The 18,775-nt window shown below is 38.3% G+C and overlaps 1 protein-coding gene across 2 annotated transcripts in view; it reads right to left on the reverse strand.

Annotated features, from left to right (window-relative positions):
• The window catches only part of IMPG1 (interphotoreceptor matrix proteoglycan 1), a gene marked incomplete at its 5' end in the record, with an annotated part of 90,596 nt that overhangs the window by 34,102 nt on the left and 37,719 nt on the right, over positions 1-18,775 (reverse strand). For both annotated transcript variants that reach the window (XM_079939203.1, XM_079939202.1), the window contains 2 exons: positions 17,251-17,333; positions 18,323-18,399. In XM_079939203.1, the coding sequence (XP_079795329.1) occupies positions 17,251-17,333; positions 18,323-18,399 (160 nt within the window). The remainder of the gene's footprint in view (positions 1-17,250; positions 17,334-18,322; positions 18,400-18,775) is intronic.

The following is an 18,775-nucleotide window of genomic DNA, read 5'->3' on the forward strand; positions in this document are numbered from 1 at the left end:
TGCTGGGGCGAGTGGGGGCTGGGAGCTGAGGCTCGGGCCTCAGAGGTCAGACCCCAGGGAGAGGACTGGGGTTGGTTGTATGAAGACAGCTAGTGTGCCACTGGCTGGCTAGCTAGCTGGGAGGGAGTCTGGGAAAAAGTCTGGACCTGTCAGAGAGGCAAGAGACCATTGTTTTATGGTGTACGAGAAGAGGGGATTCCTGCTCTGTGTGCCCACAGAAGGCAGAGCACCACCTAAGCGAGCTCCAGAGATGGGTGTGAGCAGCAGGTTTATTCCAGGAATGCAAGGATTCTTCAATATACGCAAATCAATCAATGTGATAAACCTTATTAACAAATTGAAGGAGAAAAACCATATGATCATCCCAAAAGATGCAGAGAAAGCTTTTGACAAAGTTCAACACCAATTTATGATAAATACTCTCCAGAAAGTGGGCATAGAGGGTACCTACCTTGACTTAATAAAGGCCATATATGACAAACCCACAGCCAACATCATTCTCAATGGTGAAAAACGGAAACCATTTCCTCTAAGATCAGGATAAAGACAATGTTGTCCACCCTCACCACTATTATGCAACATAGTTTTGGAAATTTTAGCCATGGCAGTCACAGAAGAAAAAGAAATAAAAGGAATCCAAATCGGGAAAGAAGTAAAGCTGTCCCTGTTTGCAGATGACATGATACTATACATAGAGAATCCTAAAGATGCTACCAGAAAACTACTAGAGCTAATCAATGAATTTGGTAAAGTAGCAGGATACAAAATTAATGCACAGAAATCTCTTGCATTCCTATACATGAACAACAAAAAATCTGAAAGAGAAATTAAGGAAACACTCCCATTGCAACAAAAAGAATAAAATACCTAGGAATAAACCTACCTAAGGAGAAAAAGACCTGTATGCAGAAAACTATAAGACACTGATGGAAGAAATTAAAGATGATACAAACAGATGGAGAGACATACCATGTTCTTGGATTGGAAGAATCAACATTGTGAAAATGACTATACTACACAAAGCAATCTACAGATTCACTGCAATCCCTATCAAACTCAATGGCATTTTTCACAGAACTAGAACAAAATATTTTACAATTTGTATGGAAACACAAAAGACTCCTAATAGCCCAAGCAATCTTGAGAAGGAAAAACGGAGCTGGAGGAATCAGGCTCCCTGATTTCATACTATACTAGAAAGCTACAGTAATCAAGACAGTATGGTACTGGCACAAAAACAGAACTATAGATCAATAGAACAGGAAAGAAAGCCCAGAGATAAACCCACACACTTATGGTCACCTAATGTATGACAAAGGAGGCAAGAATATACAATGGAGAAAAGACAGCCTCTTCAATAAGTGGTGTTGGGAAAACTGGACAGCTACATGTAAAAGAATGAAATTAGAACACTTCCTAATGCCATACACAGAAATAAACTCCAAATGGATTAAAGACCTAAATATAAGGCCAGATAGTATAAAACTCTGAGAGGAAAACATAGGCAGAACACTCTGTGACATAAATCACAGCAAGATCCTTTTTGACCCACCTCTTAGAGAAATGGAAATAAAACCAAAAATAAGCAAATGGGACCTAATGAAACTTAAAATCTTTTGCACTGCAAAGAAAACCATAAACAAGATGAAAAGACAACCTTCAGAATGAGAGAAAATATTTGCAAATGAAACAACATAGGATTAATCTCCAAAATATACAAGCAGCTCAATATCAGAAAAACAACCAAATGCAAAAATGGGCAGAAGAACTAAATAGGCATTCCTCCCAAGAAGATATACAGCTTGCCAACAAACACGTGAAAGGATGCTCAACATCACTAATCATTGAGAAATGCAAATCAAAACTACAATGAGGTAGCACCTCACACCGGTCAGAATGGCCATCATCAAAAAATCTACAAACAATAAATGCTGGAGAGGGTGTGGAGAATAGGGAACCCTCTTGCACTGCTGGTGGGAATGTAAATTGATACAGCCACTATGGAGAACAGTATGGAAGTTCCTTAAAAAACTAAAAATAGAACAACCATATGACCCAGCAATCCCACAACTGGGCATTTACCCTGAGAAAACCATAATTAAGAAGAGACATATACCACAATGTTCCTTTCAACACTATTTACAGTAGCCAGGATATGGAAGCAACGTAAATGTCCATCAACAGAGGAATGGAAAAAGAAGACGTGGCACATATATACAATGGAATATTACTCAGCCATAAAAAGAAATGAAATTGAGTTATTTGTAGTGAGGCGGATGGACCTAGAGCCTGTCATACAGAGTGAAGTAAGTCAGAAAGAGAAAAACAAATGCCACATGCTGACACATATATATGGAATCTAAAAAAAATGGTTCTGATGAACCTGGGGGCAGGATAGGAATAAAGACACAGATGTAGAGAACGGACTTGAGGACATGGGGAGGGGGAAGGGTAAGCTGGGACGAAGTGGGAGAGTAGCATGGACATATATACACTACCAAATGTAAAATAGATAGCTGGTGGGAAGCAGCTGCATAACACAGGGAGATCAGCTCAGTGCTTTGTGACCACCTAGAGGGGTGGGATAAGGAGTTTGGGAGGGAGGCGCAAGAGGGAGGGGATATGGGGACATATGCATATGTATAGCTGATTCACTTTGTTATAGGGCAGAAATTAACACAACATTGTAAAGCAATTATACTCCAGTAAAGAGGTTAAAAAAAATAAATTAAGGAAATATTTATCTGAAATTCAGCAATTTCTTGAGTTTTATTTGTTTCATTTTCTTATGTTGAAGTCAAGTAATATTAAATGCAGTCCATTTTATTTGAGTGGCATTCCAGAAAAATTCCATGTTTGTAAAAGCCTTTCTATGTAGCCTGTCTATTAAAATGTATTGAGAGATAGCTGGAAAAATAGATTAAATACTTAGTTATTTCTGAGTAGCACAGTTTTAATATTATTTTATTTTCCCTTTTTGGTAATTTTCTTCCTCCTTTAGCATTTTAAATAATGAGCATGTATGATTTAAAAGTAACAGTAATTACTATTTTTAAAAGTCTATTGTTTAGTCTAACATAATTATACACAATTTTTTGGAAATCTCCAATATTATATTTTTGTGCACCATGAAATATAGAAATACACATTACATAAAATACATTTACAGACATATACAGTTAAAAAATTTTTCTTATAGATGTTATTTTAGATTTTTGCAAACTTCAGATAAAAAAATAGCTCCTTGGTAAACTGAGGTAGATATGAAATTTCGCATGTATCTACTTATTAAGTAAGTCTTAAGCAGAGAGCCACCACAGAAGTAAAAATATTTTACTCCAAATCTTTGTTACCGTTAACATTAAAATAACATTTGGATTAAAACTGAAATTGTTAAGAAACTTAATTCCTACACCGTGGAGTGGAGGACTTCACTGTAGTTTCTTACAATATATTTTAGTTTGATGTTTCTATGGGGTTATGGCCTCAAAATCTAGTCTTAGACTCTTGAGAGGCAGAGAGAGGGATGCATTGGGAGTTTGGGACTAGTAGATGCAAACTATTATATATAGAACAGATAAACAACAGGTCCTAGTGTATAGCACAGGGAACTATATTGAATATCCTGTTATAAACCATAATGGAAAAGAATATGAAAAACAATATATAGATATATATAACTGAATCACTTTGCTGTATAGCAGAAATTAACACAAGGTTGTAAATTACCAATACTTCAACAAAATAAATTAAAAACAAAAAGAACCTTGAGAGGCAGGATTGAGGATGAGATGGGAGGAAACTAATATTTATTTGGCACCTGTTATGTTCTAGGTACTGTACAAGGGATATTTTAAAAAAATCTTCAGTTACTTTAAGCCATAAGTTTTCACCTGATTTTTACACTCTGCACTCACTACTTGATGTCTTTGAAATATCTAATTTTGTTTTCTTAAGTGATTAAAGTGAGTAATTAAGAGAGGCTACAAAGAATAGGGTCCCCTGACCAGAGGTCATTATCAGAATGAGCTGTGGATGTCAGTGTATTTTAACAAATCATCAAACAAGGCACATTTCTTTCCAGTTTAGTTTATTATACTTTTCCCCCATTAAACAAAAATGCCTAATCTGTGATACCTTATTAGACTTAAACCTTGCCTCATATAATATAAAAACTACAGAGCTCTGAGTCACACCTGATTACTTCCTCTCTTCATTGTAACATAATTTCTAATAGCTTTCAGTTTAGAATCAGCCCTCTAGGAGAAAATTGTACGACTTGGAAAAAGAGAACATCTATCCCTGGTTTGTTGGTGACAATAAAATTTGCCTTCACTGAAGAAATGAGTATTTTGGGACAAATGAAGTAAAGTGACATGGATTTGACGTGCAGTGATATTGTAGCTTTTAATAGCATGGTTATAGTTCAATTCTGAATGGTTTCTGAATCATTTATTCCAAGATTATGGAAAAGGTTGTGTTTTTCCAGCTTTGACTTGCAAAGTGAAATAATCAATATATTTTTCTCTCTACTAATAATAATGTAACTGAGAGAATGATAAAGATTAATATTACATATAGTGTGCATTTGGGACTGTGGAAGACCCACAACACATTACATGGTATGGTAACCTCTAATGGGGTCACTGATGAGCCTTACTTCCTGTTTTTAATATCCCTGTGCTGTCCCCTCCCACACTGTAGAGGCTGACTTCCATAGCATGCTATACAAATGATGATGCATGATTCTGAGGTTAGGTCATACAACATATTACTTCTTCCACCTCGTTGCCTTGAATCAATTGCTCTGGAGGGAATCAGTTGCCATGTTGTGAGGACACTCAAGCAGCCATGTGGAGATGCTTGTATGAGGAAGAACTGAGGCCTTCTTGAGGCCAGTTTGCAAGATGTGTGAGTCATCTTGGAAGACCAGCCCCTGTCAAGTCTTAAGATTATAGCCTCAGTTGACGTCTTGACTGCAACCTCATGTGCGACTCTGAGCCTGAACCAACCAACTAAATTTTTACATAGATTTCCAACCTCTCCCAGTGGAGAGACAATAAATGTTTATTGTTGCTGTCAGCCACCAAGTTGTAGAGTCACTTTATATGCAGAGACAGATAACCAATCCACATAGAACCCCTTAAAGACCAGGCATTGCAGGATTTAAGTCTCCCAGTCTCTAACTCTGGCTTTAATCAGAATACCACAAAGGATCTGGCTTTGGTTTAGGATATTCTTTTTTTTTATTAAAAATTAAAAAAAAATTTTTTTTAATTGCGGTATACTTTTTTTTTTTTTTTTTTGGCCACGCTGTGTGGCTTGTGGGATCTTAGCTCCCTAACCAGGGATTGAACCTGGGCTTTGGCAGAGAAAGCACCGAGTCCTAACCACTGGACCACCAGGGAATTCCCTATTGAAGCATAGCTGATTTACAATGTTGTGTTAGTTTCAGGTGTACAGCAAAGTGATTCAGTTATATATATGTGTGTGTGTATATATATAAATATATAAATTCTTATATATATTCTTTTTCGGATTCTTTTCCTTCATAGGTTATTACAAAATATTGAGTATAGTTCCCTGTGCTATACAGTAGATCCTTGTTGGTTATCTATTTTATATATAGTAGTGTGTATATGTTAATCCCAAACTCCTAATTTATCCCTCCTTCCTCTTCCCCTTTGGTAACCATAAGTTTGTTTTCTATGTCTGTGGGTCTATTTTCGTTTTGTAAATACATTCATTTGTTTTTTTTTTTTTTAGATTCCACCTATAAGCGATATCATATGATATTTGTCTTTGTCTGACTTACTTCACTTAGTATGATAATCTCTAGGTCCATCCATGTTGCTGCAAATGGCATTATTTCCTTCTTTTTTGTGGCTGAGTAATATTCCATTGTGTGTGTGTGTGTGTGTGTGTGTGTGTAATATCAGTATTCTAATCTGCAATGGGACATTAGATGCCAGTCTATTTACAGGGAAGCTTTTAGAACAGGGTGTGTGTTTGTGTTTATGGTGGGAAGAAGGGGAGGAGTGAGTAGAAGGAAGGACTGAGAGACAGACGTAGCTTGTGCATTTAGGAACGTGGTTTCTATCCTCAGCGTTGCCGCTCTGAATTGTATTTACCTAATCTAGGTTGCCGTAGGCGACGTCCATGCTAGGTGTCCCCAACCCAACGAATTCAGTACCCCTTTTTCTAACAAATATTTTGTAATGCCCCCTTATGATCCTGAATGAGCTTCATCAAGAATATAACCAAGCAAATACACACTTTCAAAAAAGTCAATGCATTGTTCAAACTGTAACATAAACAGGGGGGAAAGGTGGGGGGAAGGGATAGATTGGGAGGTTGGGATTGACATGTACACACTGCTATATTTAAAATGGATAACCAACAAGGACCTACTGTACAGCACAGGGAACTCTGCTCAATATTATGTAACAACCTAAATGGGAAAAGAATTTGAAAAAGAATAGATAAATGTATACGTAAAACTGAATCACTTTGCTGTACACCTGAAACTAACATAACATTGTTAATCAACTATACTCCAATATAAAATAAAAAGTTAAAAAAACTGTAACATAAAGGAGAAATAAAAGGAAAATAATTTATAATAGCACAATATGTAATTCAAAAGGCATTATAGCACCATAAGACATAATAAAGCAGTTAGATTCCTATATGTACTTATATGTAAACATCTATAAACATCATTGTGGATTCCACAGCTACAATGGCAGACAGATTCAGATGTTGCATTGGCCACATAAACACAATGATCACTACTGTCATAGGAGAAGTAGTGATTTCCTGAATTGGTGGCTAACACTTCGTAAAGTTCATTATACACATTGGCTGAATTTGCAGAAAGCTCAGCTTAAATTAAATTTTGCAAAATACATTTTGCAAATTATACTTACATAAAAAAAGAAGTGTCAGGAAAGAATGTAAAGGACTTAAGTGTCTTATCTAGTGCACTTTCTGGGTTTTCTGATCTATACGGGTCTGTGCCTTTTATCATTTTTGCAATCTTTTAGTTGTAGTATACTTAGAGTAATGCAAATTATTCTTGTCCATGAAAGACAAAGGGTTTTCATCAGGTGGGATATAATTGACTATTTCCGTGTGGCTATTGGCCAGTTTTGCATAAACTTGTAAATTTATTTCCTCATTTTTAATTGCTGATTGTGTTGTTTGAATTCTCCTTCAAACTGGTCATAACGTCTTACTTGTTTCCTCATTAGTAATTTGCTAAATATAATCTTTGACTTATGTTCATTTTATATTTGTATGAGAGTAATGATTTTACCTTTTAATAAAGTTTTACTTTAACAGGAGTTAGGTCCAGGCTTAGAAATTTACAGTTTTCTGCCCCCCCCATATACATGAATATCTAGCAAGATATACAAAAGTATTAGTGGATATACAGACTGCCAACAAACACATGAAAGAATGCTCAACATCATTAATCATTAGAGAAATGCAAATCAAAACTACAATGAGATATCATCTCACACCGGTCAGAATGGCCATCATCAAAAAATCTAGAAACAATAAATGCTGGAGAGGATGTGGAGAAAAGGGAACACTCTTGCACTGCTGGTGGGAATGTGAATTGGTACAGCCACTATGGAGAACAGTAGGGAGAGATACATTTTCCTAAATTCTAAACGTGCTCATTCAAAGCAAACAAACAAATACACATAGAGGTATTCATTTACCTGTCTTCAAATGCTTTCATTCGTTCCATCTATAAATGAAGTTGGGTAAGTTTTGTAAATGCTGTCTTTGGATGACATTTTGTGAACATTTTATTAAAATTCTGTGGATTAGCACTTGTTTCAACATTCCAAATAGAATAAAGCTAATACACGTGCTCTGGCAAGGATTTTACCTAACTTGACAATACAGAGAACTTGCCACGTAGCACGGGAGAGTTGTTATTTTTCCATCTCATTCATTGCCAAGCAAAAAAAAAAATAGAGACAGAAGAAATTGAAAATCGTCTTATCTTTTGGTTTACTCAGTGGTCAAAAGACATTAAATTTTCTCTGAGATTATAGAATCTAAAGACAAAGTTCCCATTTTCCTGACACATTTTTAAGGTCAGGTGAATGATGTGACCTGTCTCTTTGAGCAGAAGTGTATGACAATGACTGGTTTGCTCAGTTGCCTGTGCGGACTTCCTTCTAGAAACTGACCACTGCATGAAACTTGTTATTTCCTGATGCCTTTAGGAATGCATATTCATCTTCTTAAAACTTAAAAACTAAAGGAATTCATGGGAGTTTCTATCCATGTAAATGGATAGAATTCCCTTGTAAATGCTCTTGCTATTTCTACCTTAAGGACTGCTAAAATGTCACTTTCCCTCAATGCAAGAGGTGCTTCTTTGATTACAAAGCGGATCGTATTGTAAACTCCCCGAGTCTTCACAGCAGGACCCAAGGTGACATTCCTTCCTCACAGTCTCAGAGATGACCTTGTCAGCTCCTGGTTGCTCACTGGCCTCAGACCATTTGCACAACTGGTGCCTTATACTCTCTGTAAAAATGGGCAAAAGAGAGTCAGAAATATTTGCCTTCCCACCCTCATTGTGATGTTACCTCGTGTGGGTCAAGGTAAGAGGACACGAGGCAGCAATCCTGTAGCTATGAATACGCCATGTCCCAGTCGCTCGAGAAGTGATACGGGTGGGAACGGGTGACTATGGGATTGGCTAGATGTCACTTTGACTGCCTCGTCCATGTCACCCTGGTGCCTCTCTCCACGTGGCTTTCTTCTGCACAATGTTCTGCCTACTGTGTATTTCCTGCCCCCTTTTCTACCGTGGGCTCCTTCCAACTCCACAAATGCTGACCACCTATTATCACTGATGACAAACACACCTTCACATTATGACTAAGGGCATTCCATCAGGCAACCCTGCTTTCTCTCTGCGCCAGATGAATTGTCCAATTATGACCTGATTCTGCCCATTCTAGTCCTGCTTTGCATCTTTTCCTGCTGACCTAATGTATAAAGCACTCTCTGTTTTTTACCTACTATGCTCATTCAAGACACACTATTATGGTTAATTTGACGTTAGTTAGGCCATGATACCCAGATATTTGGTCAAACATTATTCTACCTGCTTCTGTGAAAGTATTTTTTAGATGAAAATAACATTTAAATCAGTTGACTTTGTGTAAAACAAATTACCTTCTATAGTGTGGGAGGGCCTCATCGGTTGAAGGCCTCAATGAACAAAAAAAGAAACCTGACCTCCCCAGAGGAAATGGAAATTCTGTCAGCAGAGTCCTCCCTGGGTCTCTGGTCTGCCAGCCTACCTTGCAGATTTTGAACTTGCTAGCCTTCACAGTTGCATGGGTCAAGTCCTTAAAATCATTATGTTGACCTATTTATGTGGCACAGTTTTCTGTATTTATCAACCTCTTCTTTTCTCCTCACTGTAAAATACTCGACAGATCAATCAGAAGCGTTGCTAATAATGGATACTTATCAACCTTCCTCATTATGTAAATATGAACCAACAAAAATGGATGAAAGTGGCCATGTCAAGGGTCTGAGAACAAGCTAGGGCTGGCATCTCCTGGAATGTGCTCACTGGTCGTATGACCATAAAGTGGCAACAGGAAGACCATATTTGGACATCTGGGAGTGTGACCCAGACCAGCTCACTTGCATATAGTACAGACATTGCAGACACTTAGATCACCACCACCCACTATTGAGCCCGTAACAGACGCTGCTCATTAATCAGGCCAAGCTTTCTTGCCGAAGCCATTCATGGCTTCAGAATTCTTCATAATGGTTTTACCTCTTAACTACCACTCAAGTCAGTTCATTTTTGTCCAGCTCCCCTTCTATCACCCAAGTCCAGGCCATCCACATTTCCAGCATGGATTGCCGTTAACACTCTTCTAACTGATTGCTTGCTTTTGCCCACCTCCAGCCAATTCCTCACAACGCAGTCAGAAGATCTATTTAAACTCAGATTTGCTGTGTCATTCCCAAGCTTAAGACCCCTTCAATGTTCTTAACAGGCTCATAAAACTCGATGTTTCTGTTCATTAAAATGTTGAAAAGAGATTACAGGGACCACTACTCCGCATAAAACATTGGATCATAACTTGAGGACGGAATTGGGAAGAGCTGGAAAAAGGGTGGTCATGGAGGAGAGGTTTGAGAGAATGAGGGTTGAATAGCGCTGCAGCAGGGAGAGGGCATCAGATCAGTTCAACTGGGGGCAGAAAGTCAGAAAACACATTTTCTTGGCAATTGCCACAATTTGGGGCAAATTCCCAAATATAAAATTTGGAGGACAGCACTATCTCAGCTTTGATCCAATTTGAGAGTTGGAAGGCCTTCACGTTTCAGTTTTCTCTGGGCATTGTGAAGATGGTATCTAGGGATGGAGCATAATTGCAAGCCCCTGTTGAATGGCCGTCCCTTCCTTCTTTGAGATGAGATTTTCCCCATGGACCTCCGAACTATTTTTATTAGTGGCATATTCCTGCTGGGAAAATTCACTGTTTGGTCCTCAATTTAGAAATACAAGGAAGAAGAGGCAAACATGTTGACCTTAGTGGTGCAAAGTTCAGCTGAGTTTTTCTTACAAATCTTACCAAGTCTTAATTATTATCTTTTCATCTTGAAGTGGAGCAAATTAAATAACACCTTGGCCAGGCTCTTCTGGTTGAGAGTTAGGAAGTAAAATGTTTTGGCTGGGAGAGTGGCTTCTTGCATATTTCCTCCACTTCATGCCTCCACATGAATCCTTGTGGTATTAATACATCCCATGCGGTGGAGCTAATTAAAGTTGTTCAGCACTCTCATTTTGACAAAAGTATTTACCAATGAGGAATATCACCCTTCACGTGAGGCTGTCTCTGGAGATGCATGAGGACCGATACACAGAGAGGTATATCCTCCAGGAGTTTACCGTCTGACACCAGAAACACTGATGGACCCAGTAAAGTTGACAACAGTAACAAATAGTTATGAACCCCCAAGCATGTGCCACACACTGTGCTCAGTGCAGGAGATCTTTTAAAAAGGATAAGAATACATTCTTTCACTTCAGGAAGTCAGTCTTGGAGGGACCCCAGAGATGCATACCAATTATTTCAATACTGAGTGGTAAATGCCTGATGGAGGTATATAAACTTTTTTGTTTTAGAGTCAGCGAAAAATGGTAATTATGAGTCTTTTCAGGCAGCAGTTGGGAAAAGCTTCACAGAGGAGGTGGCATGTTGGCTGGAACTTAAAGTATGAGTAGGAGGTCATCAGGCTAGAAGGATGGATGGGTATTATAAGCACAAGAGAGAATAATTCGTGCAAAGCTACAAAGGCATGACTATGGTTGACATATTATGGCAATGGTGAGCACAATGGCCAGAATAGATAGCTGACCACTGTTTCTGTACCACTTCATTGGCTCTCTCTGAGCTGCGTTTTTAGGTAGCGCAAAAAGGGAAATAATCAAATTAACCCATCAACTCTTACTTTCATGGAGGTATTATGCTATAAATGTGTTCATTTACTCTTTAACTCATTTAATATATATTAATTGCCTGTCTAGATGTTCCACACATCTGGCTTGACACTGAAGATGATGCAATGAGTAGAGACAGACCGAGTCCTTGACCTCAAGGAATATGAGGACCCAGGTTCTCTAATGGGTTCATTCAGTTTAGCTCATATCACTGATTCCTTTCAATGGAGTCAAAGGCTGAGGCCAGATTAAGGAAAGTCAGAAACGTGTGGTGTTTTAACCTATTGCCTAGATGGGGGATGTGATGGCTAATTGGACTGGGCCATGGGATGCCCAGATATTTGGGTAAACACTATTCTGCGTGTGTCTGTGAGGGTGGCTCAGGATGAGATTAAGATCTGAATTGGTAGACTGAGTAAAGCAGGCTCCTCCCTAACGTGGGTGGGCCTCATCCAATCTGCTGGAAGCCTGAATAAGACAAAAGGCGAAGTAACGTGGAATTCACTCTCTCTGCCTGTCTTTGAGCTGGAACACTGATCTTCTTTTGCTTTTGGACTTGGACTCAGACTGGGGCTTACACCACTGGTGCTCCTGGGTCCCCAGCTCGCTGACTGCAGCTCTGGGATGTCTCAGCCTCCATAAGCATGGGAGCCAATTCCTTATAGTGAATCTATCTCTATCTCTATATCTCTATCTCTATATCTCTATCTCTATCTCTATATCTCTATCTCTATCATCTCTATCTCTAATCTCTATCTCTAATCTCCTGTTGGTTCTGTTTCTCTGGAGAATCCAGAGTAATGCAGGGAATTAAAGGCAAAACAATGTCCAATAGCAGAATAGCTCTGCCTAAAGTTTGCTTTTTCACCGTTTCAGATATTGCAATTTATTGAGAGATCTGGCTTACATCTTAAATGGAATGTCTAGCAAGTGAGAAACTAATTTGGGAGGGAGAACACTAAAGAGCTTCTCTTTTGGCAGGTCAGATCATCATTCTAATGAACGAAAAGGAAAATGTATTGCTGCCTACGCACATGTGAACCAAACCAAATCAAACCACACAAAATTTCTATCCTAATGATATGATACCACTTTTGAACGAGTTGGATGCATGTTATGTGGAGAACAGAATGTTGAGTTTGTCCTATAGGTTTATGACTCATTTCTATGAAATAGGAATAATCTTAACAGATAACTGGCTCTGCAAGAAAGAATGGGATCAACTAACCTAAAAAAATAAAAATAGAAGACCTCAGAATTCGAGACCAGATAGACACCAATTCATTTAGTGTTCTAGAGGCATGTTTTGCAAGTACTTTATCTCAGGGGATTAACCACTACCTTAGACTACTTACGCTGAGAGATTTCTATGAGTACTTGACTGAGATTTTAATGGCTTAGTGGGCCTTTGGTGACACTAACCTTAAACATTTTCCAGGCTAGAATTATCTCAGTGATACCGAGGTGCAGAGCTTTGGAGTCCTGGGTGTCATCTACCTGTGCTGCGGAGAGACCCAGAAATTTTTGAGGGAGGGAAGCCTTGATCCTGCCTAGAGCTGCTTTTTGTTTTCCTTCCCCTTTCTACATATATGAGTGGGATGCCTTTTTATCAGGGATGTTTCCTAGTGGGGGGTCTTCATTGGTCATTGAGATATGTCCTTTCTGTCCTTGGCTGGGCTGATTATGAAAACGTATGGATCTGCCTTTCATTGGCAACATAGCATATTTGCTGTCTAAGCCCAGGCCAACAAATATAGTGCTTCTTGGTCAATACTAATCAAAAGCTCAGTTATGAGGGTCATTTTTATTTATGGGGTATTGACTGAAGGTTATACCGCATGGTCATGCCTCTGGATACTCTAAAATCAATCCTTGAGTTAAGGCAGACGGTCAGCACCTGTCCCTCATGGAACCACTGTAATGAACTGGGTTCAGGCATTCGTTATGCGTCTCCAGGGAGGGCCTTCTAGGAAATACCTGACACCGAGTTTATGCTGTAGGGGAGGCTGAGGCAGACAGAACGTGGTTCACCGTAACCCAGATGCTCCTTCTTAGGAGGACTCATAGGAGAAATATTTTTCTCCTAAGCAGTTACCATGCTCTAAGCATGCAGGTTCCAAATCATGTGACAAATTGCATTGTCCTCACTGCACAGTCTGCTGAGAAGCTCAAAGCCAAATTCATGAACCACCTAAGCAAAGAAATAATGTTCTGATATTTACTTTCTAAACAATTTTCCCTATGGAGTCATTTGATTTTTAAAAAAATATTATTACGGTGAAACATAACATAATATTAGACGTTTTAAAGCAAATGGTTTAAATCATAAAATGCCAAATATAAAAAAGGAGTGATGGCAATATTCAGTTCAATATTGCCTTAATTCTGTTATTCTAAAATTATTTATTAGTTATAAACATCTGATGACCTCAAAAAAAGTGAATGATTCAGTAATTGTGTTAGGAAAATTCACAACGTTGTGTAACCACCACCTGTATCTAGTTCCTAAACATTTTCATTACTCCAAGAGTCATCTGACCTATCTTTGTTTCATCTTTTCTTCCATTTTTCTTTCAGTTCTTTAAAATAAAATCTTATTGTATTTCACACAAGTCTGTAAACCATCATCACCTTTTTTGGGGAATGAGGCAGGATTTTAATAAACAAATTATTAAGAAAAACCTAAGAACCAAGAATGACTCATCTTGCAGAAGCTAAATGAAGGAGTATAAAGAAGGGAGTGTCAATAGGAGCCCTGCGCCAGCGGTGTAGTAAAATAAAGATGGAAGGGACGCTGCTCAATTGAAAAACGATCTGTGATTTGTGTGAAAATTGTGTCCCTGTAACGTGTGAAACCGTGTGAAAACTGTGGTGATTAGAAGGCGAGATTGTGAAGACTCAGAATGCTAGACTATTAAAGAAAATGACAAGGCAGTGAAATAGAGAAAGAAGAGGCTGTGGGTTGAGAGAAAACAAGTTTGGGGCACTATATATTTTTTAAAATGATGGGGCTACTACGCCAAACATAGTGTAATAGGTGGAAGAAACTTGAATGATGGTCTTGGCTTTGCCACCAGCTACGCGGTGTGACCTTGAGCAAGGATCTTCCCACCTCTAGCCTTGGTTTTCTTACCTGTGAAACATACAGCTTAACTAGAGTACGTCTAAGAGTCCTTCCAGCTTTAGTGTTCTATGGTATATTCATGAATGGAAGGAATGTATACAAAAAATGAAAACAGTAAAGCAATTTTGAAAACACAATAATACTTTCATCATAGATATACTATCATTTTTATTAATATACCCCAAATGCTGATCTTATAATAAGGTTTTTTGGTATCATAATGAAGGAAAGGAATCCAGGGAGCATTTAATATCATTCATGTCACCAAAAGGTGGTCTGTTTTATCCAACCAACTTTTAAGTGATTTAAAAGTCAAAAGAGCGGTTGTTGTGAATTGTGGTTGATTATCGATGGCCATAAATGCTTTGCTACTTCTTCCATCAAGAGATAAGGTCTATGTTCCCTCCTCTTTAACCAAGATGGACGCTATGGCTGCCTAACCATTAGTATGTGAGGAAGTGACACTGTTTCTGGGCCCTGAGGAGACTGGAGCCTTCCACTTTTCTCTTTTGTGACAATGACTCCTTGAACCCAGCTGCCATGCTGAGAGGGAGGTCAAGCAGCCCCTCAGAGAGGCTACACAGTGGAGAAATGAGGCCTCCAGCCAACAGCTCTGGCTGACCACTGATTTGTCAGCTGTGTGAGTGAACCCTCTTGAAAAAAGATCTTCAACGCCAGTTGAGACACTCTAGTTGTCACAACATGGGGCAGAAAACAGCTGTCCCTACTGATCCCTGTCTAAATTTTCAGATTTATGGGCAAAATAAGCAATTGTTGTGTTAAGGCACTAGCTTGAAGGGTGATTTGTAATGCAGAAATAGATAACTGTATCATGCGGTTAATATTTAGTCACTGGTAATCATGTAAACCAAATATAATCTGTATAGGTGGTTCTGCTATCATGCTATACATGTTTTTGTGAAAAACCTTGTACTCAGTAAAGTTGCCTACTGATTTCACACGAGGAAAATAGGAATGAGGTAGACCACCAAAATCCATAGAATTTTGTAAAGAGCCCTGACTAAAACGGAAACAGCTCTATTAAAAATATCAGCCACAAAAAATCTTCCCTGGCATTTCCACTTAGAATCACAGAGCATCCTTATCAGCCTTATATCCTGGGGTTATTGCTTCCTTAAAGACATTTTTGCTTATAGTTTCACCAGGGAGCTGCATAAAGTGGGAAGCACAGAGTTTCCTAAAGCCACTATATCCACTACTTCTTGCACTAAAAAAAGACTCTTCTGCAGAATATTCACTTTTTTTTTCATAAGGTCTTCATATATTGATAAAGATTCCCTCTTTAACTGTGAGAAAGTTTGACCCTATTGCCTCAAAAGTAAACATTCTTGAAAATTCAGAAGTGAACCAGGAACCTCCAAAAACTAAAAATAGAATTACCAAATGATCCAGCAATCCCACTCCTGGATATATATCCAGACAAAGCTATAATTTGAAAACATACATCTACCCCTATGTTCATAGCAGTACTGTTCACAATAGCCAAGACATGGAAACAACCTAAATGTCCATTGACAGATGAATGGATAAAGAAAATGTGGTATATATACACAATGGAATACAACTCAGCTATAAAAAAGAATGAAGTAATGCTATTTGCAGCAACATGGATGGACTTAGAGATTATCATATTAAGTGAAGTAAGTCAGACAAAGACAAATATATGATATCACTTATATGTGGTATCTAAAATATGACACAAATGAAACTGTCTATGAAACAGAAATGGACTCACAGATAGAACAGACTTGTGGTTGCCAAGGGGGAGGGTGGTCAGGGAGGGATGGATTGGGAGTTTGGGGTTAGCAGATGCAAACTAGTATATATAGAATGGATAAAAAACAAGGTCCTACTGTAGAGCACAGGGAACTATATTCAATATCCTGTGATAAACCACAATGGAAAAGAATATGAGAAAGGAAGTATATATATGTATAACTGAATCACTTTGCTGTACAGCAGAAATTAACACAGCATTGTAAATCAACTATACATCAATTTAAAAAAATAAGTTACTTAATTAAAAAGTAAAAAAAATAAAATAAAAAAGTGAACTAGGAGGATTTCGATGTTTACTGACATCCTTATTGACCAGTTACACGTGTGCTAATTGGCACTAAAGAGACACACATAGCAGAACAGACAGTATCCGGGGTCAGCCTGTATATGGAGAATAGGAATACAAACACTGATTGTAAGAGCCCAATCCTCTGTCGCCATAGCCCCTTGTCATGGACGTGGGCCTTAGGACCCACCTTGTCCTGACAGACTCTCAGGTTTGAAGCTCAGTTGAGATGGCTGTTCTGGGTGGGCAGCGGTTGGTGCTGCTTTGGTTTCAGCTTCTTTCACCAGATCCGTCAGGAAAGGGTTATCAGTGCTCTCTGTGGGACTGGGGATGAGAGCTGAGGGAAAGATGCTGAGGGTGACCACCTCTTTAGAAGAAGGTGGTTCAGTGGACAGCTCTTCCATTGGAAACAGTGGTGGGACCAAACCTTCTCCTGGGTGGAGGATGACTTTATCACTGGTCTTTGAGATAGTGTCATAGATGGATTCCTCAAAGAGGATGTCATCATCTAACACAGACCCTGTGGGAAGTAACTCACCAGGTAGACTCTGTCCTGCTCTGTCCACTGTCTCCAGCATGGGTTGACCAAGAGGAAGTTCTGGACTCAGAGTAGCAACCTGAAGAAGGAATTTAGGACAGATGTTGACAAGGGACATTTCTCTGTATATGAGAAGGGTTATACTCTGTATTTTTTCTTTTCATTTAAATTTAAGCAAATCATTTCATAGTTGACTTGAATCTATTGTGGATTCTGTTGTAGGTTCTGATACAGAAACATGTCGTGAAAGGAAAACATGCATTGATACAGTAGTAAAATACAATCTCGTGGCTGAGTCTGCCTGTATAGGGTTAACTGATACCCAAAATACTTTGCAACGTGTGTCAATCATATTCGAACTTATGAATCTTTTTATTTAAAAAGGGAATAAAGCTTAGCACTTCCATTTATGAACACCATAGTGACAACTTTTGGCATAAATTAAATGAACATAGCTTTAAATGAAATACAAAAGTTATTACTGAATTCATTATTTTTTACTTCCTAAGTTATTAATTTATCCTTAAAACCCCCCATAAAACATATAGATAAGACCTTAAGACTTAAGGACAAACTTATAAAGTATCTTTATGTTATATTTATTTCAGAAAGTCAAATAATATATTCTGCTTTAAGTATTTTTTCAGTTCACGAACATGTATTTGTTTTATCAAAAAATGGCAATTCCTGACTCTAATTGAAACAGAGCTCTAACTATGTTGAAGGAAACTTTGAATTTAAGGATATTTGAAATGCAAGTTGTATTATATTTTATTAATACAGATAGTGGAAGTGGGTAAGCAAGTACTGCCTGTAAAAACCAGAAAAGAATTTTCTTTCTTTCTTTCTTGAGTGTAGTTGCTTTACAATGTTGTGTTAGTTTCAGGTGTACAGCAAAGTGAATCAGTTCTACATATACATATATTCATTCTTTTTTAGATTCAGAAAAGAATTATATTTAGCATTGCAGAGGGGATCTTGCTCTGTTCAGTCCTTAAGCTGACTTTTTCTGATGGAAGATTTCGAGGCTTTGTTCCTATTTGAAGAACAGAAGAACAACAAACTCACCTTTGTGATGTCAGCAAGGAGAGTGGGCAGCACCGATTGGGTGTCAGGATCAAGACCTGGCAAAGACCCAACAACTTCTGTGGGTGAAAAATCACAAGGTTTGAGTGTTTCTTTTTCTTTTTTTCTTTTGTGGTTGGAGCAGTAAAACAGTGAAGGTTGGGAAATGTGGCGATAATCGGTTCTTAAGGAGTGGTACAACAAATCATCAAGAAATCAGCATCAGATGCACTAGTGGTCATTGATCTGAGTGATCTGTTGAAGGATGCATGCAAGGGGTACATCTTGCTAGTCTATGGGACATGAACAGTTATTAAGGTGGATTTTTAGGGTGTTTAGTTTTGTTGTACACATTTGGACCAAGCAGGCCAACTGATTGGCTAGGCCAGTGGGGACAAAAATATAACTAAGTTGACAAAGAAAGAAATGGCTAAAATAAATACTGGAACCAAGGAC

The sequence above is a fragment of the Stenella coeruleoalba genome (assembly GCF_951394435.1).
Source record: "Stenella coeruleoalba genome assembly, chromosome: 12".
Lineage (NCBI taxonomy): Eukaryota > Metazoa > Chordata > Mammalia > Artiodactyla > Delphinidae > Stenella > Stenella coeruleoalba.